This window comes from Rhopilema esculentum, chromosome 11, assembly GCF_057945365.1.
Source record: "Rhopilema esculentum isolate cy_ngs chromosome 11, ASM5794536v1, whole genome shotgun sequence".
Classification (NCBI taxonomy): Eukaryota; Metazoa; Cnidaria; class Scyphozoa; order Rhizostomeae; family Rhizostomatidae; genus Rhopilema; species Rhopilema esculentum.
In genome coordinates, this window is record NC_142825.1 from 16186603 (window position 1) to 16214353 (window position 27751).

At 37.1% G+C, this 27751-nt stretch overlaps 4 protein-coding genes and 1 pseudogene across 5 annotated transcripts; 2 read left to right on the plus strand and 3 right to left on the minus strand.

Annotated features, from left to right (window-relative positions):
* The first annotated feature begins 609 nt into the window (after positions 1–609).
* LOC135682600 (uncharacterized) lies at positions 610–2313 on the plus strand. Its single transcript, XM_065197560.2, has one exon. The coding sequence runs from the start codon at positions 610–612 to the stop codon at positions 2311–2313; it is 1704 nt and encodes a 567-aa protein (XP_065053632.2).
* Positions 2314–5579: 3266 nt separating this feature from the next.
* LOC148959095 (uncharacterized) lies at positions 5580–6453 on the minus strand. Its single transcript, XM_089111254.1, has 2 exons — positions 5985–6453; positions 5580–5878 (listed from the first exon to the last, which is right to left on the minus strand). Exons 1-2 carry the CDS (start codon positions 6322–6324, stop codon positions 5682–5684), a joined length of 537 nt encoding a protein of 178 aa, XP_088967380.1. The 5' UTR covers positions 6325–6453; the 3' UTR covers positions 5580–5681.
* A 4140-nt stretch (positions 6454–10593) lies between these two features.
* Positions 10594–14142, minus strand: LOC148959096 (52 kDa repressor of the inhibitor of the protein kinase-like; annotated as a pseudogene).
* Positions 14143–14988: 846 nt separating this feature from the next.
* LOC135693176 (uncharacterized) lies at positions 14989–19814 on the plus strand. Its single transcript, XM_089111443.1, has 8 exons — positions 14989–14999; positions 15404–15877; positions 17479–17539; positions 17724–17930; positions 18357–18642; positions 18879–19050; positions 19194–19342; positions 19645–19814. The coding sequence occupies exons 1-8, from the start codon at positions 14989–14991 to the stop codon at positions 19812–19814; spliced, it is 1530 nt and encodes a 509-aa protein (XP_088967569.1).
* A 5143-nt stretch (positions 19815–24957) lies between these two features.
* Positions 24958–25973, minus strand: LOC135693567 (uncharacterized). Of its 2 annotated transcripts, XM_089111256.1 has the most exons (3): positions 25857–25973; positions 25608–25756; positions 24971–25096 (listed from the first exon to the last, which is right to left on the minus strand). In XM_089111256.1, exons 1-3 carry the CDS (start codon positions 25889–25891, stop codon positions 24984–24986), a joined length of 297 nt encoding a protein of 98 aa, XP_088967382.1. In that variant the 5' UTR covers positions 25892–25973; the 3' UTR covers positions 24971–24983. The 2 variants fall into 2 exon arrangements, with proteins under 2 accessions (XP_088967381.1, XP_088967382.1); XM_089111255.1 differs by lacking the exons at positions 25608–25756; positions 25857–25973 and adding an exon at positions 25282–25531 and having other exon boundaries at positions 24958–25096.
* Between the last annotated feature and the right edge of the window lie 1778 nt (positions 25974–27751).

A 27751-nucleotide genomic window follows, 5' to 3' on the forward strand; every position in this document is an offset into this window, starting at 1 on the left:
AAACACATTGCAATCAAACAACCAAAAATGTCTGGATCAGAGTACTTCAACTACAAGGGATATTTCAGCATAGTCCTTCTAGCATTGGCAAGTTATGACTACAAGTTGATATTTGTTGATGTTGGTGCAAGTGGAAGAAATGGTGATGCTGGACTTTTTGAAACATCGCCTCTAAATCAACAGATGAAAGACAAATCAATTGCCTTTCCAGAAGCTGAGCAATTTGGGGAAACATGCATCAAATGTCATTATCATATCATTGGTGATGATGCATTTCCCTTGAGAAATGATATCATGAAACCATTCCCATTTAGACAACTGTTACATGAACAGCACATTTTCAACTACAGGCTTTCTAGAGCACGACGGGTTGTCGAAAACGCTTTTGGTATCATGGCTAATAGGTTCAGGGTGATGCTGACAAAGATTATGTTGGAGCCTGAAAAGGCTAAGCAAATAGACCCTTTTCACAATCCCTTTTTTGGCCGTTTGACAACGAGGGTGTTTAATGAAATCGAGACAGTTGTTGTTTGGCATAAATCTTGTACGGCGCTTCTACGTAAAATATCTACTATTCTTTTGCGTTAAAACCAAGACAAGTTTTTGGAAATGGAGAATAAAGACGTTGAAATGGTAGAAGGTGTTTCAAAGACGAAGAAAAGATCACTCGGTAGGCAATGCGCGGCTTATGGGTGTTATAACACCTTTTACAAAACTGATGGATCGCCATCCGGCCTACATTTCTTCAGATTCCCACAAAAGAACCCCGAGAAGCTTCGTTGGTGTAACCTCATCAAACGTGCAGATGGACGTGACGGTTTTAATGTTACACTGTCTACATTCCTTTGTGAAGACCATTTTACTGATGCGGACATCAGCAGGTATCCAAATCAGTGGCGTCTGAAAACTGGAGCTGTCCCTTCTTTGAATCTGTTCAGTAGCGTAGATCGGTTGCCAAGAGTATCCCGCAAAGCGCCAGCTGAACGTACGTTTTCTTCCTCTGCATCAGCGACTGCAATCTTCGATGATGATGTTTCTCCCTTGGCTTCTAATGTGATGGAATCCTCGCTACAATTATCAACTGATGATTCGCCAACAACTTCAGTTTCTACGCAAACTGAATTTTCTTTTGTCAGTTCTCCAATTTACATTCCTTCTTCCTTTGACCAAAACAAGGAGTGCGACCATGAATACTCTTCTTATACACCTCACGAGAATGATCTTTTTAATATTTGTAACCAGCATGACCATCTTTCAACAAAGACCAAGGAACTCCCTTTGCAAGTTAACAAACTATCCAAACAAATTGGTGACTTGGAACAACAAATTTCTCAGCTGAAAAGCTCTCTCTTCTCAATCGATAAACTGGAAAAAGATGATGCTGCTGTCAGATTTTATACTGGCTTTCAAAATTTTTCTTCTCTTCGTGCCTTGTTTGAGTATTTCCAGCCAAAGCTTGATCGTATTCATTATTGGCGTGGGCCTACATCTTCCAAGGTTTCAGATCTTTCCTATCAACAGTCCTCTCAATCTCAGAAACCTGGTCCAAAACGCAGCCTTTCGCAATTAGAAGAATTTATTTTTGTATTAATGAGACTCAAAGTTGGTTTATTTATGAATGATTTATCAGACAGATTTGGAATCTCTACTGGACATGCTTCAAAAATTTTTACAAGTTGGATTAACTTTTTATTTCATGAACTTCCTCTTTTGTTTCCGTTTCCATCTCAAGAAAGAATACGAAAAGATATGCCACAGCAATTCAAAGATTATCCTACTACGAGAATCATTATTGACTGTACCGAAATTTTTACTGAAATACCATCCTCACTTAAGTCTCAGTCTCAAACTTGGTCCCAATACAAACATCATAACACCTGGAAAGCCCTTGTTGGAATCTCACCAACAGGCTGTATTACTTTTGTTTCAAAGCTTTGGTCTGGCAGAGTGTCAGATAAAGAAATTACTCAGAAGTGTGGTGTTTTGCAACTTTTAGAGAATGGAGACAATATCATGGCCGATAGAGGATTTGACATCTCTAATATTCTTCCTCCTGGTGTATCTCTTAATATTCCTCCTTTCAAAGGCACTAGAAGCCAGCTAACAGCAGAAGAAACAGAAGAAACAGCCCGAATTGCAGCAGTACGCATTCATGTTGAAAGAGCTATTGGTCGTGTAAAGAATTTTCATATCCTGGATGGAGTCATATCTTTAAGTTTACAACCTATTTTAAACCAAATTTTTTCAGTATGTTGCCTTCTAACTAATTTTCAGCCATTTCTAGTTCAAAATTCTAACAATAAATCTGAATAGAGATTAATAAATTTTACTATTGTTCTGATTATTAGATTTAATACTTTGTAAGCTTTAATATTGTTGACAAAAATCTTGATCTTTGCTTTCACTTTGCATTTTATACTTTTTAGTATTTATGCAATTTTTTTGTATAAGTCACTCTTTTACATACAATATTTTTACACATACTGGAACAACATATTTCAGATACGACCAATTTCATAAGTATTTCATAAGTAGCTTGGTCTTCCGGTCCCCCAGGAAAATTCCTGTATTAGCCGTAAGAAACGGGGGTTTCACAGTTACCAGCTGCTCATTGTTGCCGGATTTAGCACACCTTGCTAAATGCAAGTTAGTAAGATATGACAAGTCAATGAAATTTAATGTTCATCTGTCTGTAATATAGTGCATGATGCCATATAGACATTTTCTGATTGGCATATTTCGATCCACAACTGGGTATATATTTTCCATCGTGTTCTTTCAGCCCCTTATTCTAACATTTTATGCTCTGAGGAATGTCAGACGAAAAAGCTTTAAGTAGTAGTATGTTGAGAAATGTTTGCTTTTTTCAAAGCCATTTTCAAGTTCTGTACCCCAAAAAAATTGTTCAAAGGTAGATTTAAAGAGATTGAGCAGCTGTGCTTATCAAGCAGTGCCAGATTCTTCCTCTTGATGTGACCACATCTTATGATTCCTATGCTTGGTAATACAGAGAGCTTGCGACTGTCCTTGCTTCAAGTGATAGTTCAGTATATCAGTGACCCAAATCACTGATCCTTGTATCTAAAGGTCTAACCTTAACCGCAGAGCCATATTCAAGGTGTATAGAACAGGTCAGTTATAAGTTGCAACTCAACATTTTATGTATGTCCCTTCATCAGGAAATGTTCAATGTTATACTCTCTTCCAAGTAAATATTGTTTTTGCACTTGAACAAACTTTGTTAGCATATATCTGTAATGTTGAAAGTGTTGGAGCTCCATGTGCTCTTGATGCAAAATAACTTTGTTAAAGGACTTTGTAAGCCTAGAATATTAAATTTCAAACTTCAAAATAAATGTTTATTTCTTTGCCTTTTTCTTCTCATAACTTTCCCAGCCATCTTGCAAGTAAAGCTTCATTCCACGCTGAACTCTCCTTGTAAAGAACTCTGGGAGAACAGCTCTACAGTAAAAGAACTTCAGCCTGGGTAAAATGAAATTTAAAACAAAGTCTTCATCATAGAAGATACTTTCAATAAATAGTGGTTTGTTGTCACCAAACCATACCACAAAATCAACTCTTCTCAGGTTAGCACAAAACATCTCTCCTTGAACTTGAAAATAATATTTATGTCTCCTCTTTAATTTCACTCCTTCTGAAGTTTGTTTTAAAAAGAAATTTCTGTCCTTGATTGCATCATCCAAAGAAGAATTATATTTAGAAAATGGGCATTTTATTTCTAAGCCCCATTTTTCACTTCTACAAGATATAATACCATCCAAGGAAGCAGCAAGATAAGGTTGTGTGTGTGAGACTTTTAAACCAACTTCAGCAACATTAATTGGAAAACCTTGATCAATCATGGTCTTTATATAAAGATCTCTCACATGGCTTTCAAATCTGTTTCCATGATTAGTACTTGCAGAAGTAAATGTGGCATAAAACATATATTTCAATTTAGAAGATGGCTCCACAGTGTTCACAGCAGCAGAATAAAAATTGGATGCAGTAATTCTGTACTTTCTTTGCTGTTTCCATTCTTCATTAGAACTTTGACCACCAGTAGATTTCTCAATAGCATCAACTTCATCTTTGGTTAAATTGAAATTATCACAAAAATATCCATCATTTCTTTGAAAGGATTACATGATATATCATATATATCACTAAAAGGGGAAGAGTCAGAAAGTTCAAGTAATTCAACATCTGCAGATTCATATGGCGCATCCAAAGAGCTCACAATTTCAAGAGATAATTGTTCATTCGGTGAAGATAGTTCATTTTGTCCAGCTTGTTCATGTGTAGCTTTGTCATGGAAACCAAAAAAACAACTGTTAGGAATCAAAGAAGAGAGTTTTGATTTCAAAATTTCAAGATTACTTTCGTCTAGTTGCCTATCAGAAGATGATCTTGGGTCATAGAGATTATATCTAGGCGCATCAGATTTAGCATTGTCTTTCCCAAACTTGATCTTTTGAATCACAACCTTGTCTATAGGCTCTGGGTTAAGATTTTGTGTTGAAGCACTTGGAACATTCCAGGCAGACAATTTCGAAGTGCAAGAGACAGGATCTGGAGACTGTTGTAGGCCCTTGCGGTTAAAATCTTCAAGAGCAAATAAAACCCCACCAATGTGATTACAATTACCAAAACCCCCCAACCCAATACCAGCAGGACATGTGCAAGCTGCGGAACAAACATCACCAGAAGAATTTGAAACTTGAACAATGGTCTTATACAGAGTTCTTTTCATTGAAGCCTTTACACGCACATCAAAAAAAGTGAACTTCTCATCCTTGGCAATTTCAATTTTTTTTATAGAGCCTTCATAAAAAAATTGGAAGGCTTTAAGCTTCTTATAGGATGTGCTCTTTAACAAAATATGTTTGAATTTCAGTGTACGAATAACAAGGTAATCGTACAGCTGAATAAAACTAAATGGTGGCGTTCCACGAAGGTCGGATGTCCAAGGCAAATGCTTGCAATTTCTACTGAAAATGGCATCATATGTCCAAGCCCCTGATGAATTACTTGCCGAGGAATCAGTGGCGTTGGATGATGAAGAAATATTCTCTTTCAAGCGGCAAAAGATGGCATAAACCCGAAGAACCAAATCGGCTTTTACCCCGGAAGTCTTCTCGTTGTAGCGCCGCAATACTTGCTTGAGCTGTTTTAAGGAAAAGGTGCCAAGATCTTCCAAACAAGTGACTGCCTTGCCTTCTGGAAGGATCGCAACGAACTGCTCCATGATATAAATCTTAATATATTCTGAAAATTTCCGAAATCCGAAAGAAAACTTTTTACGATCGCGTCTCACAGTAAATTTCTGATGAGAGAGTGATGTTGGAACAACAACTGTCTCGTTTCCGTTCTTCGTCCTCGTTGTCAAATAGATTGTGAAAAGGGTCTATTGTGCTGGCAATTTGTTGTCTGCACAACATGCTGATTGATGAGCAGCCTTCATATAAAAATGCATGTGACAGTGAAAGAGACAACCATGAGCTTTTTCAAGGCAGCTGGAGATTAGACAAATCTCTAACTGAGTTACAGAAGACAAAAAACAGAAACTGTTCATTAAGTGCTAAGGGTCAGCGTGAGCTTTTGAAACAATATTTTTGCTCAACATCTGGATCAGTATCATGGCAAGATAGTATGGTTGCAACAAAAAATAATGAACTCAACTAGCTAGTGTTGTATTGTACCTGCAAATTAGAAATAGACACTCTGTTGGATACATATGGGCTTAAAAATTGAAGGCGGTCTTCTATCCATTGAGTCTTCTTCGTCTTTTTTGGTCGTGCACTTCCACTGCTTGGGATTCTGCGGGAGCGTGCATATTGCGTGCGCAGAGATGCGATTCTTTTTTTTACTTGATTCACTAGAATGAATAAAACATGAATTCGTACAGCAATGTTTCACTTCAAATTGAGTAGGCCTAAGAAAAGAGGACTAGCCTAGCTAGCTAGTCAAAATTATTCACTCACCGTTTGAAGAAAGTTTAGTTGCAATTTCGTTCAGGGCTGCTAGCTTCTTGTTTCTGTCTGAATATTCTGGAGACGTAACCATATACAGACAAGCCTTTTCTTGCCACAGATCGACAAGCTGCTCCTCTTTGCTTGCTGTCCATATACCGACTTCGTCTTCTGTATTCTCCATGGCGTTCTCGATCTTTTTTCTTTTGGTGGGAAAGAAAGGCTCCACAGAATTCACGTGACCATATAATCCAAGTTTTATTGGTTTAAAAATTAAAAACTTGTCTTTCGACCCCGCACATTGCACGATTTTTGTCTTTCGTCGTAAAAGACAAAGACAAATATCAAACATTTTTGATCTCAAAGATAATCGTAAAAGACAAAAATCTTTGCGATTTTGCCCCGCACACTACAGATTTTCGTCTTTTGAGACAAAAATCTTCGTCTTTTGCGACAAAAATCTGCTGTGTGCGCTAGGCTTAACTGTGTTGGTTTGCAACAGTAAACAAGGCTGGAACTGTTCGGTAAGAATATACTAAGAATAACTGTGTTGGTCTGCAACAGGAAACAAGACTCGAACTGTTGGGTAAGAATATACTAAGAATAACTGTGTTGGTCTGCAACTGGAAACAAGACTGGAACTGTTCGGTAAGAATATATTAAGAATAACTGTGTTGGTCTGCAACAGGAAACAAGGCTGGAACTGTTCGGTAAGAATATATTAAAAAAAACTGTGTTGGTCTGCAAAAGGAAAGAAGGCTGGAACTGTTCGGTAAGAATATATTAAGAATAACTGTGTTGGTCTGCAACAGGAAACAAGACTGGAACTGTTCAGTAAGAATAAACTAAGAATAACTGTGTTGGTCTGCAACAGGAAACAAGACTGGAACTGTTCGGTAAGAATATATTAAGAATAACTGTGTTGGTCTGCAACAGGAAACAAGGCTGGAACTGTTCGGTAAGAATATATTAAAAAAAACTGTGTTGGTCTGCAAAAGGAAAGAAGGCTGGAACTGTTCGGTAAGAATATATTAAGAATAACTGTGTTGGTCTGCAACAGGAAACAAGGCTGGAACTGTTCGGTAAGAATATATTAAAAATAACTGTGTTGGTCTGCAACAGGAAACAAGGCTGGAACGGTTGGGTAAGAATATATTAAAAATAACTGTGTTGGTCTGCAACATGAAACAAGGCTTGAACTTTTCGGTAAGAATATACTAAGAATAAATGTGTTGGTCTGCAACAGGAAACAAGACTGGAACTGTTCAGTAAGAATTTATTAAAAATAACTGTGTTGGTCTGCAACAGGGAACAAGGCTGGAACTGTTCGGTAAGAATATATTAAAAATAACTGTGTTGGTCTGCAACAGGAAACAAGACTGGAACTGTTCGGAAAGAATATATTAAAAATAACTGTGTTGGTCTGCAACAGGAAAGAAGGCTGGAACTGTTCGGTAAGAATATATTAAAAATAACTGTGTTGGTCTGCAACATGAAACAAGGCTTGAACTGTTCGGTAAGAATTTATTAAGAATAACGGTGTTGGTCTGCAACAGGAAACAAGACTGGAACTGTTTGGTAAGAATATATTAAGAATAACTCTGTTGGTCTGCAACAGGAAACAAGACTGGAACTGTTCGGTAAGAATATATTAAGAATAACTGTGTTGGTCTGCAACATCAAACAAGGCTTGAACTGTTCAGTAAGAATATATTAGGAATAACTGTGTTGGTCTGGAACAGGAAACAAGGCTGGAACTGTTCGGTAAGAATATATTAAGAATAACTGTGTTGGTTTGCAACAGGAAACAAGGCTGGAACTGTTTGGTAAAATATTTTAAGAATAACTGTGTTGGTCTGCAACATGAAACAAGGCTGGAACTGTTCGGTAAAATATATTAAGAATAACTGTGTTGGTTTGCAACAGTAAACAAGGCTGGAACTGTTCGGTAAGAATATACTAAGAATAACTGTGTTGGTCTGCAACAGGAAACAAGACTGGAGCTGTTCGGTAAGAATATATTAAAAATAACTGTGTTGGTCTGCAACAGGAAACAAGGCTTGAACTGTTCGGTAAAATATATTAAGAATAACTGTGTTGGTCTGCAACAGGAAAAAAGGCTAGAACTGTTCGGTAAGAATATATTAAAAATAACTGTTTTGGTCTGCAAGATGAAACAAGGCTAGAACTGTTCGGTAAGAATATATTAAGAATAACTGTGTTGGTCTGCAACAGCAAAGAAGGCTGGAACTGTTCGGTAAGAATATATTAAGAATAACTCTGTTGGTCTGCAACAGGAAACAAGACTGGAACTGTTCGGTAAGAATATACTAAGAATAACTGTGTTGGTCTGCAACAGGAAACAAGGCTGGAACTCTTCGGTAAGAATATATTAAAAATAACTGTGTTGGTCTGCAACAGGAAACAAGGCTGGAACTGTTCGGTAAGAATATACTAAGAATAACTGTGTTGCTCTGCAACAGGAAACAAGACTGGCACTGTTCGGTAGGAATATATTAAAAATAACTGTGTTGGTCTGCAACAGGAAAGAAGGCTGGAACTGTTCGGTAAGAATATATTAAAAATAACTGTGTTGGTCTGCAACAGGAAACAAGGCTTGAACTGTTTGGTAAAATATATTAAGAATAACTGTGTTGGTCTGCAACAGGAAAAAAGGCTGGAACTGTTCGGTAAGAATATATTAAAAATAACTGTTTTGGTCTGCAAGATGAAACAAGGCTAGAACTGTTCGGTAAGAATATATTAAGAATAACTGTGTTGGTCTGCAACAGCAAAGAAGGCTGGAACTGTTCGGTAAGAATATATTAAGAATAACTCTGTTGGTCTGCAACAGGAAACAAGACTGGAACTGTTCGGTAAGAATATATTAAGAATAACTGTGTTGGTCTGCAACATCAAACAAGGCTTGAACTGTTCAGTAAGAATATATTAGGAATAACTGTGTTGGTCTGGAACAGGAAACAAGGCTGGAACTGTTCGGTAAGAATATATTAAAAATAACTGTGTTTGTTTGCAACAGGAAACAAGGCTGGAACTGTTTGGTAAAATATTTTAAGAATAACTGTGTTGGTCTGCAACATGAAACAAGGCTGGAACTGTTCGGTAAAATATATTAAGAATAACTGTGTTGGTTTGCAACAGTAAACAAGGCTGGAACTGTTTGGTAAGAATATACTAAGAATAACTGTGTTGGTCTGCAACAGGAAACAAGACTGGAACTGTTCGGTAAGAATATACTAAGAATAACTGTGTTGGTCTGCAACAGGAAACAAGACTGGAACTGTTCGGTAAGAATATATTAAGAATAACTGTGTTGGTCTGCAACAGGAAACAAGGCTGGAACTGTTCGGAAAGAATATATTAAAAAAAACTGTGTTGGTCTGCAAAAGGAAAGAAGGCTGGAACTGTTCGGTAAGAATATATTAAGAATAACTGTGTTGGTCTGCAACAGGAAACAAGACTGGAACTGTTCGGTAAGAATATATTAAGAATAACTGTGTTGGTCTGCAACAGGAAACAAGGTTGGAACTCTTCGGTAAGAATATATTAAAAATAACTGTGTTGGCCTGCAACAGGAAACAAGGCTGGGACTGTTCGGTAAGAATATACTAAGAATAACTGTGTTGGTCTGCAACAGGAAACAAGACTGGAACTTTTCGGTAAGAATATACTAAGAATAACTGTGTTGGTCTGCAACAGGAAACAAGACTGGAACTGTTCGGTAAGAATATATTAAGAATAACGGTGTTGGTCTGCAACAGGAAACAAGGCTGGAACTGTTCGGAAAGAATATATTAAAAAAAACTGTGTTGGTCTGCAAAAGGAAAGAAGGCTGGAACTGTTCGGTAAGAATATATTAAGAATAACTGTGTTGGTCTGCAACAGGAAACAAGACTGGAACTGTTCGGTAAGAATATATTAAGAATAACTGTGTTGGTCTGCAACAGGAAACAAGGTTGGAACTCTTCGGTAAGAATATATTAAAAATAACTGTGTTGGCCTGCAACAGGAAACAAGGCTGGAACTGTTCGGTAAGAATATACTAAGAATAACTGTGTTGGTCTGCAACAGGAAACAAGGCTGGAACTCTTCGGTAAGAATATATTAAAAATAACTGTGTTGGTCTGCAACAGGAAACAAGGCTGGAACTGTTCGGTAAGAATATACTAAGAATAACTGTGTTGCTCTGCAACAGGAAACAAGACTGGAACTGTTCAGTAAGAATATATTAAAAATAACTGTGTTGGTCTGCAACAGGGAACAAGGCTGGAACTGTTCGGTAAGAATATATTAAAAAAAACTGTGTTGGTCTGCAAAAGGAAAGAAGGCTGGAACTGTTCGGTAAGAATATATTAAGAATAACTGTGTTGGTCTGCAACAGGAAACAAGACTGGAACTGTTCGGTAAGAATATATTAAGAATAACTGTGTTGGTCTGCAACAGGAAACAAGGCTGGAACTCTTCGGTAAGAATATATTAAAAATAACTGTGTTGGCCTGCAACAGGAAACAAGGCTGGAACTGTTCGGTAAGAATATACTAAGAATAACTGTGTTGGTCTGCAACAGGAAACAAGGCTGGAACTCTTCGGTAAGAATATATTAAAAATAACTGTTTTGGTCTGCAAGATGAAACAAGGCTAGAACTGTTCGGTAAGAATATATTAAGAATAACTGTGTTGGTCTGCAACAGCAAAGAAGGCTGGAACTGTTCGGTAAGAATATATTAAGAATAACTCTGTTGGTCTGCAACAGGAAACAAGACTGGAACTGTTCGGTAAGAATATATTAAGAATAACTGTGTTGGTCTGCAACATCAAACAAGGCTTGAACTGTTCAGTAAGAATATATTAGGAATAACTGTGTTGGTCTGGAACAGGAAACAAGGCTGGAACTGTTCGGTAAGAATATATTAAGAATAACTGTGTTGGTTTGCAACAGGAAACAAGGCTGGAACTGTTTGGTAAAATATTTTAAGAATAACTGTGTTGGTCTGCAACATGAAACAAGGCTGGAACTGTTCGGTAAAATATATTAAGAATAACTGTGTTGGTCTGCAACAGGAAACAAGGCTGGAACTGTTCGGAAAGAATATATTAAAAAAAACTGTGTTGGTCTGCAAAAGGAAAGAAGGCTGGAACTGTTCGGTAAGAATATATTAAGAATAACTGTGTTGGTCTGCAACAGGAAACAAGACTGGAACTGTTCGGTAAGAATATATTAAGAATAACTGTGTTGGTCTACAACAGGAAACAAGGTTGGAACTCTTCGGTAAGAATATATTAAAAATAACTGTGTTGGCCTGCAACAGGAAACAAGGCTGGGACTGTTCGGTAAGAATATACTAAGAATAACTGTGTTGGTCTGCAACAGGAAACAAGGCTGGAACTCTTCGGTAAGAATATATTAAAAATAACTGTGTTGGTCTGCAACAGGAAACAAGGCTGGAACTGTTCGGTAAGAATATACTAAGAATAACTGTGTTGCTCTGCAACAGGAAACAAGACTGGCACTGTTCGGTAAGAATATATTAAGAATAACTGTGTTGGTCTGCAACAGGAAACAAGGCTGGAACTGTTTGGTAAGAATATATTAAGAATAACTGTGTTGGTCTGCAACAGGAAACAAGGCTGGAACTGTTTGGTAAGAATATATTAAAAATAACTGTGTTGGTCTGCAACAGGAAACAAGGCTGGAACGGTTGGGTAAGAATATATTAAAAATAACTGTGTTGGTCTGCAACAGGAAAGAAGGCTGGAACTGTTCGGTAAGAATATACTAAGAATAACTGTGTTGGTCTGCAACATGAAACAAGGCTTGAACTTTTCGGTAAGAATATACTAAGAATAAATGTGTTGGTCTGCAACAGGAAACAAGACTGGAACTGTTCAGTAAGAATATATTAAAAATAACTGTGTTGGTCTGCAACAGGGAACAAGGCTGGAACTGTTCGGTAAGAATATATTAAAAATAACTGTGTTGGTCTGCAACAGGAAACAAGACTGGAACTGTTCGGAAAGATTATATTAAGAATAACTGTGTTGGCCTGCAACAGGAAACAAGGCTGGAACTGTTCGGTAAGAATATACTAAGAATAACTGTGTTGGTCTGCAACAGGAAACAAGGCTGGAACTCTTCGGTAAGAATATATTAAAAATAACTGTGTTGGTCTGCAACAAGAAACAAGGCTGGAACTGTTCGGTAAGAATATACTAAGAATAACTGTGTTGCTCTGCAACAGGAAACAAGACTGGCACTGTTCGGTAAGAATATATTAAGAATAACTGTGTTGGTCTGCAACAGGAAACAAGGCTGGAACTGTTCGGTAAGAATATATTAAAAATAACTGTGTTGGTCTGCAACAGGAAACAAGGCTGGAACGGTTGGGTAAGAATATATTAAAAATTACTGTGTTGGTCTGCAACAGGAAAGAAGGCTGGAACTGTTCGGTAAGAATATACTAAGAATAACTGTGTTGGTCTGCAACATGAAACAAGGCTTGAACTTTTCGGTAAAAATATACTAAGAATAAATGTGTTGGTCTGCAACAGGAAACAAGACTGGAACTGTTCAGTAAGAATATATTAAAAATAACTGTGTTGGTCTGCAACAGGGAACAAGGCTGGAACTGTTCGGTAAGAATATATTAAAAATAACTGTGTTGGTCTGCAACAGGAAACAAGACTGGAACTGTTCGGAAAGAATATATTAAGAATAACTGTGTTGGTCTGCAACATGAAACAAGGCTGGAACTGTTCGGTAAAATATATTAAGAATAACTGTGTTGGTTTGCAACAGTAAACAAGGCTGGAACTGTTCGGTAAGAATATACTAAGAATAACTGTGTTGGTCTGCAACAGGAAACAAGACTGGAACTGTTCGGTAAGAATATACTAAGAATAACTGTGTTGGTCTGCAACAGGAAACAAGACTGGAACTGTTCGGTAAGAATATATTAAGAATAACTGTGTTGGTCTGCAACAGGAAACAAGGCTGGAACTGTTCGGTAAGAATATATTAAAAAAACTGTGTTGGTCTGCAAAAGGAAAGAAGGCTGGAACTGTTCGGTAAGAATATATTAAGAATAACTGTGTTGGTCTGCAACAGGAAACAAGGCTGGAACTCTTCGGTAAGAATATATTAAAAATAACTGTGTTGGTCTGCAACAGGAAACAAGGCTGGAACTGTTGGGTAAGAATATACTAAGAATAACTGTGTTGGTCTGCAACAGGAAACAAGGCTGGAACTCTTCGGTAAGAATATATTAAAAATAACTGTGTTGGTCTGCAACAGGAAAAAAGGCTGGAACTGTTCAGTAAGAATATATTAAAAATAACTGTGTTGGTCTGCAACAGGAAACAAGACTGGAACTGTTTTCGGTAAGAATATATTAAGAATAACTGTGTTGGTCTGCAACATGTGGCAACACATAGATTTAAGCGGTGAGAGGCACGGTGGGTGAAGAGGGCTAAATCATTAATTTCCTTTATTCTAGTAGACAAACCGGAATACTTTCCAGCCATGTTTCCAGCACAATCATAACACTGACCTATGCAATTTTTTATGTCTAGGCCAAATTCGTTCTCCAAAGTGAATAATATTTTATCTTTCAGTGCTTCCCCAGTTATTCCTGTGTCACAGTGTATGAACTACATAAATCTTTCTTGAATGTTACCTTCAGGATCTACATAACGTAAAACAAGAGGCATCTGTTCTTTATTTGAACAATCAGTTACCTCATCAGCCGAAATAGAAAAAAACTTACATTCTTTAATTTCTCTGATTATTTTTTCTTTTAAAATTGCAGCAGAACAAGATATCAATTCATTCTGTATAGTGTTAGACCTGTATGTTGCATTCCGTGGAGCACTGGCAAAATGATCTTGTAGAGCTTTATCACCACTATCCACCCTTAGGTCTAAAAGAGCTTGAAAATTACCACAATCCTCTGTTTCATAGTATGAGGCATCATCTCTATGTCCTCGGAAAGGCAGTAGCTGACGGCCACAAATCAAAACAATCTTGGCAATTGAAACCAACTTCTCTCTATTTTGAGAAACCACTTTATTACGAGATTCATCATATATCTGTTCAATTGGCTTGATTTCATTTTCCATCACATCAACAAAATGCTGCATAGTAATGAGAGAGGTTTTGTGGATTTCAGAATATATTTCATGTTGTTGGAATCGACGTGCAGCACAAGACCAATCAGTAAGAGAGCTATTAATTAGTTGTGTTGCTTTCTCAGCATTGAAACCAACTTTTCTATGAAATAGAATGCATGGCAGGCAGTATGCTCCATCAAAGATTTTTGAATAGGTCAACCAAGAAAACCTTTTCAGCCAATTAGGTAGAAACTTTCTTTGCTTTCCATAGAAAACTCGGGAGAGAAACTCAAACTCTTCAACAGGCTTCCAGACATTTAATATAATATCATATCTCTGACTGTCATCTAACTTTGAGACTTGGGCACAGATAGATCCAATATCATTTACATTAAAGGGCCACTCCAGCCCAAAAATTATTTCTGAGATTTTTCCATAAATTGGTAGCTAGTCGAGAAAAAGAAGCTATCATGAAATTTTTTTTCAAAATTCTCTACCCATTTTCCAGATATAGACGCTCAAAGTTGAGAATCACCGTAAAAAGAGGACAGAATTTTTTCCGGAAAAAGCACTTTGTGACGTGTGAAAGTGCTATTGTTTCAACATTCGGCGCTATTGTTATACGTTCACACTGAAATTCGCATGGCTCATTAGGGGCTCGGTAAGGGCAATTTCACATCGCTGTTTCGGAGGTCGATCAAAAGCACACATGCTGCATGATTTCTGTCTTTTGAGAGTTGAAGTCATTAGTCGACAGACGCATTAGCTCTACTCTCAAATTTTACGTGCTATTATTGCGATATTCTGATTTTCATTTTCGTTTTTTGTTTTTATTACATAGTTGACTAAGTTTTTTTTCCTTTTTATTATTTTTTATTGTTTATTCGAAATGCCGACGAGGTGTCTAGTGAAGGGATGTGGCCAAGTTTCCATGCCACGGGAAGTATCGTTGTTTGAATTTCCAACTGAAGAAACAACTCTTTCAGCTTGGGCTGATTTTGCCGGAGTTGACTGCCTCAGCTCCTTGAGTCGCAATTCTCGAGTCTGCAACAAACAGCCATGTGGACAAATGGTTTAGCATCCAGACTGTCTCTGTTACAAAACGCCATTCCCACTGTTGTTTCTTCTGGCCACTTGGAAGCACCAGAAATCATGGATGTAACACCCACTGTAAATTACCAACCACACGCTCGCGAAAACGGAAAGAAAATTGCAACAAGCTTTGCCAATACTTTCAATTTGTTGAATGTACCTTCCTATTATATTTTTTCAGATGCCTGATAATGTTCTGTTTTTCATTGTAGCTTTACAGAAGACGATTTGGTCAGTGAAAAGAAGTTCATTGTCTTCAAAAGCTGTTTGTGGGAATTGTTCACTACTTGTCCTTCATGGAATTCAAACTGTACAGTTGAAGAAAAACTACAGACTGGAACAGAGGTGTCAGTACTTCAGTCATGTAGCATATGTGGATACACCCGAAACTGGTTGTCCCAGCCTAACTATGGTCATACACCTGCTGGAAATATACAACTTGCTGGAGCTATTTTCTTCAATGGTTCCTCTTGCAGTAAAGTCCTAAGAACTTTGCAATCTATCAACATTGCATCAATTTCTGAGTCTACTTCTTTTGAGCATGCATCCAGATATTTGCAACCCACAGTTTATCACAAATGGAAATGTGAACAAGAGAATCTGTTTCAACAGCTATCACAAATGGAAGGTGGATTAGTCTTGGGCACCGATAGAAAAGCAGACTCTCCTGGTCATAGTGCCAAATATGGTTTGTATCAGTGGCGAAGCCAAAGGTCCTGCTTGTCCTGCCGGGCAGGACCACAAATTTCCAAAGATAACAATTTTTAAAATATTAAAAATTGATTCACTTTATGAAATCATTATATGCCTGATTCAAAGGCATTTCTTTTCAAAGGTATGTGTCAAAGGTCTTATTCTACACTTATATTTCCTGGCTGTGTTCTTTTTCAATTTTGAGACACAGGGTGACTGGAATGGAATTTCGAGTATCCCGTTCATACATTGATATCGTCAAAAATTTAGCACTGTGGTCAGTCCTGCCCTATACTCGTAGGCAGGACTAAACCCTATGTTTGGTCCTGCCTAATAATGGGCAAACACCTCGTAGCCCTGTTTTTGGTCCTGCCTCACAATAGAAGAAAACAATGGCACTCCTGCCCTTCAGAAATGGCAGGACCTCAGGTCCTGCTCTTTTGGAGCCCTATGTTTCGGTATAATTTGTTGATTTTCTTTGTTGTGGTCAAAGGTCACAAAGAATTTTCACTCTGGCCATAGTCAGGCTCAACTATTTTGATATCATATATAAAACTAACTGTATAACCGTCATGATTCAGCTGCTGAAGACGTTTTTGCTGCTGGAAGCTTCGACCCTACACTGTCGTCACTTGATTGATACAAGAATCGATCGTTTCAAGACGAGTGGCACTTAAAAACTTTTAGAAATCAAATTGTTTAGGGTCGTTCTGTTGGTCCTATTTACTGTTAAAGTCAGGAATATCACAGACATCGCGAGGAACCTGACAGCATATAGTTTTCTCTCAGACTGCAGAGAGCAAAGGGAGTCATATTCAAAGGCCTATTATAAAAAGTAGAAAAGGTTTGCTGCCGCTGCCGAGAGAGAATTTTCGTTTTTTTTGTACCAGGAAATTCGAGATCGAGGGGAGATGGAGCGTGCATGACAGAAAAAGGGCTTGCTTAAATTTAATTTCAGCAGTTCGTCCTCCTGCCTTAAACAGGAACTACCATACAATTCAGAGGTACCGATGAAAAGGACGCTTTGTAAAGGATGAAAAGGAAAACAATGGTAATTACTGGGAGCTTTTGTACTCGATGACTCAGATTGTATTGTACTGGCAAAATGCCAGGGGTCTCCTCTGATATTCAAAACAAATTGATTCAAGACCCTATCTACCGTGCATCAGACATATCAATGTTGTGACAAAATATTCTTACTTTTTTAAAATAATTTGAATCAATTATGTTTCCAGTATGTATTACAACTGTATATGCCTATAGGATATGTACAAGCAATTTCTTTTTAGTCAATGATTTCAAAATTGTCAATCAATGAAAACATTTTCAAATGTCATTTATTTTAGAGAAAATTTTTTATGATGCTCTTTTGACTTTTTTAATGTAAGGCAGGAGGAACTTGAAAGGATCCGAACCTTCATCCCCTATGTGGCAGTGAAAAATGTTTCACTGCAATCTTGATTTCAACACATCCAGTAGGGCATTTCCCCCTTTTCCGAGGGTCTCTATGGCGTGGCTTCAAGCGATTTTTCTGGGGCCGTAGCCCCCAGACCCCCTCTGCGCAGGACCACCTGTTCTTGGTTAGCTTCGCCACTGGTTCTTATTCGGTACTTGAAAAACGAATAAACAAAGTTATTGATATCCAACTAGTTCAGGTACAACATGTTGTCAGGTCATTTTTTTATAATCACTAATAAATGTATGTTCTCCTTTCTCAAATATCATAACAATCAATTAATTTGCATTATACAAAATTTCCTGTGGTGAGTCTATGCTGTGGTGAATCTAGTTGTTTGCATTAAACTTCAGAGAAAATATTATTATTTTTCTATAATTCAGTGCAATGAAGTTGCCAATAGCAATGCAATGGAGAAGGAAGGGCTTATAAGATCCTGCAACCACATAAAGAGTTTAGAGCTCAAAATTGAAACACTCATCAGTGATAGGCACCTTCAAATTCAGAAGTGGATTCGGGAAAATCTGCCAGAAGTGACACACTATTATGATGTTTGGCATGTTGCCAAAGGTAAGCAAAGACCCATTAGATAAACACAGCCATGCCGTGGTATAACCGGCTAAAGTTACCTCAAGTTTAAAAACTAAGGGCTCCCAACCTTTAGGGGCCCCAGAAAAAGTTTTCTCTTTGTTATTTTACTTTGAAGCTGGCATTTTTGCCGAGATAAATGAATTCAAGGGATCCCAAGCCTGTGCGATATATCAGTTGAAATGAATGGAAAGTCTGTTGATTACCATTCTATGTTTTGTCTAAATTGTTTTTCTAATGCTTATAACCGGGGGGCCCTAAGCTGGGATATTCCTAGGGGCTCCAACTACCTCCATTACCCCAACTAGGGTTAATTGCACAAAGGGGAATGTTGTTAATTGAAAGTAATTTTAAGAATACTTTTATTTTTCAAAGGCCCTTTTTTTAAAAGTTAGAATTCATTTCATATGCACTGGCATGGTTATTAGTGTGGTTTATCTAAGCTCTATTGTTCTAGGATTCAAAAAAAAGCAACAGCTCTTTCAAAGCAAAAAGGATGTGAAATAATTGCAGGATGGATAAAAAGCATGTCAAACCACATTTACTGGTGTGCATCAACAAGTTCTGGTGGTGACGGTGAATTGATCCTTGCAAAATGGTTGGCCTTTATCAATCATATGCACAACATTCATGAAGATCATTCTGACCAATTCCCATCCTGTGAACATGGTGACCTTGGTGAGGCTGGCAGGTTGAAGAAATGGCTGAAACCAGGTAGCATATCATTTATGAGAAACATTTCTATTTGACATAGATGTCTCATTCTGAATTATGTATCAGAGTTTTATTGTGCTTCTTTCACTGCCCTTCTGTTTTACTGATCTTCCATTTAAAATGCACAAATGACTTGATATTTACACTTGTATTTACACAGATATTCTGTCTAACAGTAACTGATACTAATGCAATAAAGAATTAATTTCATTACTCAAGTAATTTTGAATATTCAGGTACAACTCCATCAGAAAAAGCTGAACAGTTGATCAGAGATAAACATCTATGCAAAAATATCCAGAAGCTGAGTCCTTATCACCAAACCTCTAATGTTGATGCTTTCCATTCCCTTATCCTGCATTTTTGTCCTAAAATGACTCCCTTCAGTTTTAAAGGAATGTTATGCAGGTTAGTTTTCTACACCTTATTACTGATATTGTTGCAATTTGGGTAAAAATGCATTACATATATTTTAACTGGAAAATACTGTACGAGTTGTAACAGTGAGAAACATGGAAAGTAATCTCAGCACTTTTGTATCACATTTACAGACTGCTTTTAGCTGCTCTGCATTACAACGAAAATAGTGACAAGCAACAAGCAACAACAAGTGATGGAAAACCAGCCTTTGTAATCAAATATCCAAAGTACAAAAAAGGTGGCTACATTGTTAGAGCAAAGAAAACTCCACCAACATATGGTAAGCAGTAACATTACACAACTGATTGCAGTGTTTGTATTCCTTTACCCCATAATCTTATCAAAGTTGACAAAATATGAAACTTTGCTGTATACTTTTTTGAAAAGTGATCACTTGCCATATATTACTATTATTTGTATGGGCTATTAGAGAAATTGATCTGATTATTATGATTAGCAACATAAAACTGCTGGCAAACTTGAATATTTTACTTTAATTTTACTTTTTCTCAAACGCCTACTCCAAAAATATATGTTGTTTAAAGTTTTAAGTATTTTATTCTATTGATGGTATTTTTTCAGAATACATTGAAACATTGATGAAGACATTGTGTGACCAAGTCATATTTAATAGCACCCCATTTCAAGAAAAAATTGCTAGCATAATACAGCCAGGTCCAATGTGTGAAAATTACAAGCACCCTCCTCATGAAGAAGCTACTGCTCAGTATTACAAACGCTTTAACATTTGAACGGAGAGTGGCCAAATTCTGTCATTGGCAGAATCTGGAATGGGGAAATGGACACCTCCATGCCTCCACTTGTCTGGGTGGTCACCTTGGGAAAGTGATAGCACACCTTTATCCTCCCTGCCAGGGTAACGGTGCAAATGCAAGATGAACAAGAAGACAAAAAATATGTTTAAACCCAACTGGATCATGATAAAGCTTGTGTAGCCTATACTTTTTTCTCATTTGCCACTTGTTGATGTTAAAGGAGGAAGATGATAATTACTGGTAAAGCATTTGGGCCCTTACAAGAGAAAAACTAAGCATTGCACTATTGCCAAAATAATATCCCTGTCAGGCTGGATTTGGATATATACCTTCACAATGACTAACTATTAACTTAATTCCTACCACATAACCCCACCCCCCAACTTTTTTAAAGCTCTTTCTCAATGTAAAACTCTTTCCCCTCTTTGATCTGGCTTTTTAATTAGTAGTGTTATCACCTTTGATTGCAAAAGTGAAGGGAGGGGCAATTAATTTGTAAGCAGATCAGAGAAGAAACTCAAAGTCAATAAAATGGGATCTTTCCAGAGGGGAGATAAACAGGAAAAAATCTATATTCTAAGGTCTTGGTAAAGACTTGCCCTGAGATTCTTATATGATAGAATCCTTGGTCGAAGCTTCCTTATAGTTTGGCCAAAGTCTTGTGCTTACAGGGTTTTGTTGGGTAAAGTCTGCAGCTAATTTGGTTCGTGATAGTGTATTTACACTTTGTCTGAGCAGGAAAAAAGGAAGGCATCTGTGCTGTTTAGAAGATAGGATTAACTTTCAATAGAAAAAGTTAACATGATCTCGAGGTGGATGGTATCAAATAATTTTCAATTGCAATATGTCAGTAATCTACACACAAAATTTTTTTTTAAAAAAATGAAAAGTTCTTTATTTACTGAACTTATGAGAAAAAAACAGAATTGAAAAAGACCGTATAATTGCCGAGTTATGGGGTTTTGTATAGTTGGGAAAGTGTTCAAATTTTACGTGCAGCGTCCGAGTGACTGATGTCGTCTACCCAGTAACATGCTGATAAAGAGGTCTTGTCCCATCGTTAGCTGCTGGTGTTGTCGTCTGAGAGATACATACATGAACGTTTCGCTTCTCCGGAGGTATGTAGCCAGGGCTGCACTAACCACCGGGCCCAGGGGCCCACAACCAGTTGGGGGCCCCAAATTTTCTGAGGGATTTTTAAAATAGTTGTGGAAATGGAGTTTAAGAAAACGAACCTTTGTGTTAGAGAAACTAACTAAACATCATGCGGTCCATAATGAGTATCACAGCCCAGGTGTTGGCATTAGAATATGTGTTAATACTCTATGCTTTATTCTGCCTTTGAGAAAGATATTTCCTGTTTATTGTTCAAACACAAAGCCTAGCAAAACTTGCCACTGACTCTTCCTTTTTGAGAAAACTAATTTTTGGCTTGTCTGCATGCACACTTTACGTTTTCAATATGAGTGAAAGATATCCTAGTTGAGCAAAAGAGAGGAAATTGAAAAAAGTTCGTGAAGCATCGAATGAAAAGGTTTTGAAGTCAATCCCACAGCTATCAACCTTTGGGCTTAAACCTGAAGCAAGAGATGCCCAAAGAGAATCGAATTCCAATCAATCTAGTGAGAAATTAGACAATTATACCAGCCTAGGTTTTGACAATGATACGTCGGATAATTCTGTTAATGAGGCCGTAGTTGATCCAGATGAAAAGCATGGTGGAAATGGAAATGCCGATTCCAGAGAAGGCACTAGTGTAAATGAAAATGAAGTGGACAACGAGCAAGGCTTGCAATCAGTATCAGAATTCGAAACCGATTCATCTTGCTGGACTTTCATTTCCTTGGAAATGAAACGTTACTAGGCAGTACATGGACCAAAACAATGCCAAAACAGAGATGTATCATTTTTCAAGTCAAGTCGACAATACAAAGTGAATGATAACAAAATGAAAACAAGGTGCTTCAGTGCTTCTTTGCTGAAGAGAAAGTTATCAAATGCTGAAGAGATTGACCGAGATTGGCTTTTGTATTCCCCAAGTTCGGGCAAAGTGTTCTGCTTTTAATTGTAAACTGTTTGGAGGGTCTACCACAACAGCTTTAGCAAGCTCTGGATTTGATGATTGGAAGCATCCTGAATCAATTTCCCAACACGAGAGGTCAGATGCGAATTTCGAAAACGTGAAGTTATGTACAGCATTTGCAAATGGGGAATGTTGGTTAATTGAATCACAACATATCAAACTTCTTCAACAAGAAGCAGAACGTTGGAAAGGTGTTATTATTAGAGTCATTGAGGCTGTTAAATTTCTAGCTGAACGAGGATTAGCATTTCGTGGAGATTCACATGTTATTGGACATCCTAAAAAACGGAAACTTTCTTGGTATTATTGAATAACTGTCCAAATTTGACCCATTTTTAGCGGACCATCTTGCTCGCTCTGGTAACAAAGGAACTAGAAAACCCTCATATTTGTCACAAAGAATCATGGAAGAAGTAATTTTGATGCTATCATCTGAAGTAACAAAATTAATTCTAATATCAATTTCTAACGCAAAATACTTTTCGATAATTGTTGACTCCACTCCGGACGTATCTCATATTGATCAACTAACATTTGTAATAAGATATATCGAAGATGGAGAGCCGGTGGAAAGATTTATCACTTTTACACCAATAAAGTCTCATAAAAGCGAATCTTTGACAACAGCTATCATTGAAACATTGAACTCGTTAAATCTGGATATTAAATATTGTTGCAGTCAATCTTATGACAATGCGTCAAACATGTCTGGAAAATATTCTGGAGTTCAGGCAAGAATAAAAGAAATTAACAAATGTGCCCTTTATGTTCCCTGCACAAGCCATCTCTTAAATTTAGTGGGAAATGCTGCAGCCTAATGCTGCTTACAAGCAGTATCCTTTTTCTCAACTGTACAAGAGGTGTATACATTTTTAGCAGCCTCCACGCATCGCTGGAACACTATGCAATCAAAGCTCTCCAAAAGTGAATTGGTTGTTAAAAAGATATGTGATACTCGCTGGTCTGCAAGACATGAAGCTATAAGAGCATTAGTTCTGGCACCACGTTCTATAAAAGAAACTCTGGATGAAATTGCACTTGATGAAGATCAAACATTGTCCACTAGAAATGACGCAACATCCATATCAGAAAAACTCGAATCTTTGGAATTTGCGTTGATGGCTGTGTTTTGGAATGATCTTCTAAAGCAAATACACATAAGTAACTTGTCACTTCAAACAGTGAGCCTGACGATGCCTTCTGCAATCAATCTATTGAACAGTCTTGAGGTATTCATTTCGGGGATGCGAAATAGAGAATAATACCAACGGTACCTTGATAAGGCCAAAACGTTTCTAGACAGCACCGAACAGCAATTCAAAGATGAAATGAAAAGAAAAAAGAAAAGACCGAGACTGGCAGACAAAAGTGTAACAAAAGAAGTGGAGTTAGTTGGTGGAGAGAAATTTTACATTGGCACGTATTTGCCCATCATTGAGAGCTTACAAACAGAACTTTCCATGCGAAAAGCTAGCTATGATGTTATTGAACAGAGATTTGGGTTTATCTGTGCATTACGAACAGAAGAAATTTCAGAAGGGTGCAAGGCCTTGACACATGCATATCCAGGGCACTTTGATGATGATATGGAGCACGAAATGATGCAATTTTTCAATTATGCTAAGGAACCGCTTCAGAAATACATAACCAAAGTGAGAGGATGTAAAAAACAAACGCAAGGAAAAGAAAGAGTCAGCAGAGAGAAAGGAATGAAAGAGCAAGAGCTTAAAGAAATATCAACCCGGCAGTTTTTACTTAACCTTGTCAGGAATAACAATACCCAAGCCACATTCCCCAATGTTATGATCGCTTTGAGGCTATTGTTAACATTGCCTTGCAGTGTTGCCTCTGGAGAAAGAAGCTTCTCCGTTTTGAAAAGAGTTAAGAACCAGTTTCGTTCAACAATGTCACAAGAAAGAAACGTGGCACTGTGTTTGATGGCATCCAATACGGATATTTTAAGAAAATTAGATGTTCAAAAACTTAGTAGAAAATTTGCACTTACTAAGGCAAGAAAACACAAATTTTAGAACCTATTTACTTGTTTTACAACTCGTTAAATCAATTTTCTGTTTGCCTTTTTCGAGATTTGCTGTAGTTCTGTTTTGTTTGTTTTTAGTTATATAATAACCTAATCCATTGATCATATGCCTCTTTAATTCTGTCTGCAAGTATCTTCTCTCAGCACCTTTGCATACTTAGGAGGGGCCCATAACACCAGTGAGCCCAGGGCCCCCAAAGTCCTTAGTGCGCCCCTGTATTCAGCATGTATGGGACTGAAAGATCACAGCTGCATTCGAATACTGTCGATAGTGTTGTAGACATTTTGAAATAGAGCAAAAGGATGATAAGTCCAAATCTGCGACGATAAAGGCTGACAATGGCCTGGTTCACCCATGCCCACCTTGATTGGAAGAGGTACTTGCAGATTCCTCGAAAACTGTACCAAAGAACCAGAACGAAATAATAAACGAACATGAATACTGAAGAATCGCCTTAACTAAGCTGTAAATGTTGTGGAATGGTTAGTATGCTTTATTTTACCTTGTAAACAACTTAGGGAAAAAAAGTTGTGCATTAGGCCTACAAGCTAGTTGACATTTTTATTGATTCAAATAGTTCCTAATTTTTAATTCCTTGATATTTTTGGTACGCTTAAGAAAGTCGCGGACCTGAAACTGACACCGGGGTCTGAAAATTCATAACTAACATTTGAACTTTCCTTTGCAATTTGGAATACAGAAAACAAAATTATATTTTTTCTTAGATTCTCTGAAGCAAGGCATGTCACCATTCAAGAATTGAGTATAATGTTATTGGCAAAAGAGAATTCCTCTGCCTCAGTGTGCCTTTCATGCCACACGTGGACAATTTAAAGTGTCAATGTATTTCAGGCACCGCCTGTATTTACTGGTTACAAAGATTTATGTATATATGCATTTAACGCAGTGTAGAATCCATGTAGCTTATACCGGTAAGAGTTATCCTGCCTAAAGTAAAGGCTCCTTACTACATTTCTATTGTTTGTTGGCGTATACCAGCATGGGTTCCACCATGATAACTTAAAAACTAGTGTCAGTTTTTCTCAGGGGGCATTTGTGGCCCTTCATTGGCACTTTGCACTTTCTGCATTTTGGTGCAGCTTTAGCTTTTCCAGAATTTTGGTCTTTCATTGCTGAAATGAAACAAAAACTGTTAACACCAACATAAAATTATTCACTTTGAGATAAAGTGAGATTGAAACAACTTGTTCTATTTGACTAACAACATTTGGCCATAAACCCCTAAATTGACCACTCCCTATAATAAATATTGACTGCCTACATAACAGCTTTAAATTGAGATTTTTAAAATGATAACCTTCTGAAACAGTTCCAGTAGCTGGTACATCAACAGTGATCATTTCCTTTCTTTTTTTGTGTTTCTCAATTGCATCAGCTTTGCTCTCTCTGTCCAGCATTCTGTTCATTGGAGGAATGATTTTCTCCTTCCTCTGTAGTGCTACTGCCTCTAACTCTTCCTTGGATGATTTTTTAAGCATTTGGTACAACTCATCAATGTATTTTAAACAAAGCAGAAATGTTAATTTGCTTAGTGCATGAGTGCACATATAAGTCGAAAGATTCAAGATTCATTCATTTCAAGTGTGGGATGATGCAGTCAGTTTCTTTACACTTACTACATACCATAATTCTGCTTAACCTGCACCCCCATAACTTTTGCTGCCCCATTTCTATATTTTGGCCAAGTAACTTTGACCCGCATAGAACCATCATGATTTTGACATCTGTCACGTTTCAAATTGTAATTAAAATGCACAGCTGCAAGAATATGCCTGCAAAAAAAATAAACAGTATGAAAGTAACATAGCATTTCAGACAGTCATCAAATATCTTATCAATTGTATTACAGAAAAAATTGTCTCTAATATGTACCTGCAGACCATGCCAGTGTGTGAATATGCTATCATTTTTGGTGCAAACTGGTTTAAAACGGAGTGCAATCCTTCTAGGCAACTTGTTTGGCTTACTGGAGATGCTTTCTTTATTGCTTTAACCAGCAGCTTGTTAGTTATGATTTTTTTCAACAGATTTCAATAAAAGTGACCAGCCATAGGTAGCTAGTTAGTGTAGAACAAATTAGTTTTTGATTTATTTTGATATTAAACTGATCGATTCCTGAGGCTCAGAGTTGAAGCTGTTCGAATCTTAAAGAAAAATCAATGTATCACCACCCTTTGTCTATCTATATGATACTGAGATCAATCAAAAAGGTAGAATGACTTATTTTCCATATTCTCTGTTATCAAATTGCCTAAGCTATAAGAAGCTTGCTTGCTGCTTGGAAAATATTGTTATATTGATAGTGATTTATTTAAGTATTTATCTACTTAAAAAAGTATTTGTTTAATGTGTACTACAATATGATTATTCTGTATTCTACCTTCAAATAGCCATTTGCGGGGCTCTTCTAATTCATCATGTGCGCATTTGTTAAACAAGGGATTATCAAGATTATTGTGCTTATAAATTATGTGTGATAGAAATGAACTGAATTTTGTTCCTAATTTTGGTGGTGGTTGTAGCACTCCAATGAAGATGATTGATGCACGGCTTAATCCACTCATTTATATCTTGGCATTCAGCTTCTTTACCCATCCTCAATAATTGCTTTCTTAAGGCTAAAAAACATAAGTCAAACTGCCATTATCAAGAAAAACATTGGAAAAACTGCAACTAAAATAACTCAAAATAATGACTAACATAGATTCAAAAAAATTATTTAGATATTTAGATACTTGTTTGAAATATAAAAGGGTAGGCCCTCTCTTGAAAAATCTTCAGAAGATCTAGCCTAAGGGTGTCAGTGTAGGGACTTTCAAGATCTGCTCCCCAAAATTGGCTCATGTTTATTTCACTAATAAAAGGAAACAAAACTTTTTGATTGAAGTACTCCAAGTTTTGGACCATCCCTTTTGTAAATCTTGCACTAATGTACATTTAGCCCAGCAGCCAAAATTGTGGGTCAGTAAATTGTTACGAGAAATTGAGCAATATGTATGTGCCTGAAAAAGTACATTTCTTACTGCTTCTTACATTTTTGCAAATGCCACAAATCGAAGAAATGACTTATTTCACTGTACTCCTCTCTCATACATTTGGCAATGGAACAATGACGATCAGAAATAAATTTGGTGACATCCACTGATTCATTTTGTAAATATTCCATTGCCCTTTTAAAACCAAGGATCTCCATTCCAGTACTGTTCCCTGCCTCATTTCTCTATGGAGAAGAATTGAAAAATAATCTCCAAACAATGACTGAGAAACAAGTGTATGGGGTATCGCAACTTGATATTACCAATGCTAAAACTAATTTGTATGCCCTTGTTAAAACACAAAGTAATGCCAAAGAGGTACCAGGGGCTGGTATGGGGAATCGTTAGAATCTACCTGGACATCCTCAGAAATTACGGAATGGGAAAATTTAGACAGAAAAGATTGAAAATATTGGCAGCTTTGATTATCCTTTGAAGAAGAAGACGTAATAGAAGAAGAAGGACCATGTGGGTGAGGTCTTGGATTGGTCGAAGAAAATAACAGGGTGCATTCAATAATTTGGTTTCAGAACTGGAACAGGAAGATAGAGCAATGTATCGACGCTTCTTTCGTATGAACAAAACAACATTTCAATTGCTCTTAAATAAAGTTCAGCCGATCATTACAAAAAAAGACACACATCTCCGGAAATCAATATCAGCAAAGGAAAGACTTTCAATCACACTTCGATTTTTAGCAACAGGTAAAATGGAATTACATCATTGTAACAT

Bases quoted from the DNA above. Each gene is read 5' to 3' on its own strand.
- LOC135693567 (XM_089111255.1), bottom strand. From the start codon at position 25,531: ATGTGCACTCATGCACTAAGCAAATTAACATTTCTGCTTTGTTTAAAA. The intron at 25,097-25,281 runs GTTATCATTTTA...GTTTCATTTCAG, and splicing joins TACTGGAACTGTTTCAGAAG to CAATGAAAGACCAAAATTCT.
- LOC148959095 (XM_089111254.1), bottom strand. From the start codon at position 6,324: ATGTTTGATATTTGTCTTTGTCTTTTACGACGAAAGACAAAAATCGTG. The intron at 5,879-5,984 runs GTGAGTGAATAA...TATTCATTCTAG, and splicing joins AACTAAACTTTCTTCAAACG to TGAATCAAGTAAAAAAAAGA.
- LOC135682600 (XM_065197560.2), top strand. From the start codon at position 610: ATGGAGAATAAAGACGTTGAAATGGTAGAAGGTGTTTCAAAGACGAAG.
- LOC135693176 (XM_089111443.1), top strand. The intron at 15,878-17,478 runs TGGTTTGTATCA...TAGCTTCGCCAC, and splicing joins CCTGGTCATAGTGCCAAATA to TGGTTCTTATTCGGTACTTG. The intron at 19,051-19,193 runs GTTAGTTTTCTA...TCACATTTACAG, and splicing joins TTTAAAGGAATGTTATGCAG to ACTGCTTTTAGCTGCTCTGC.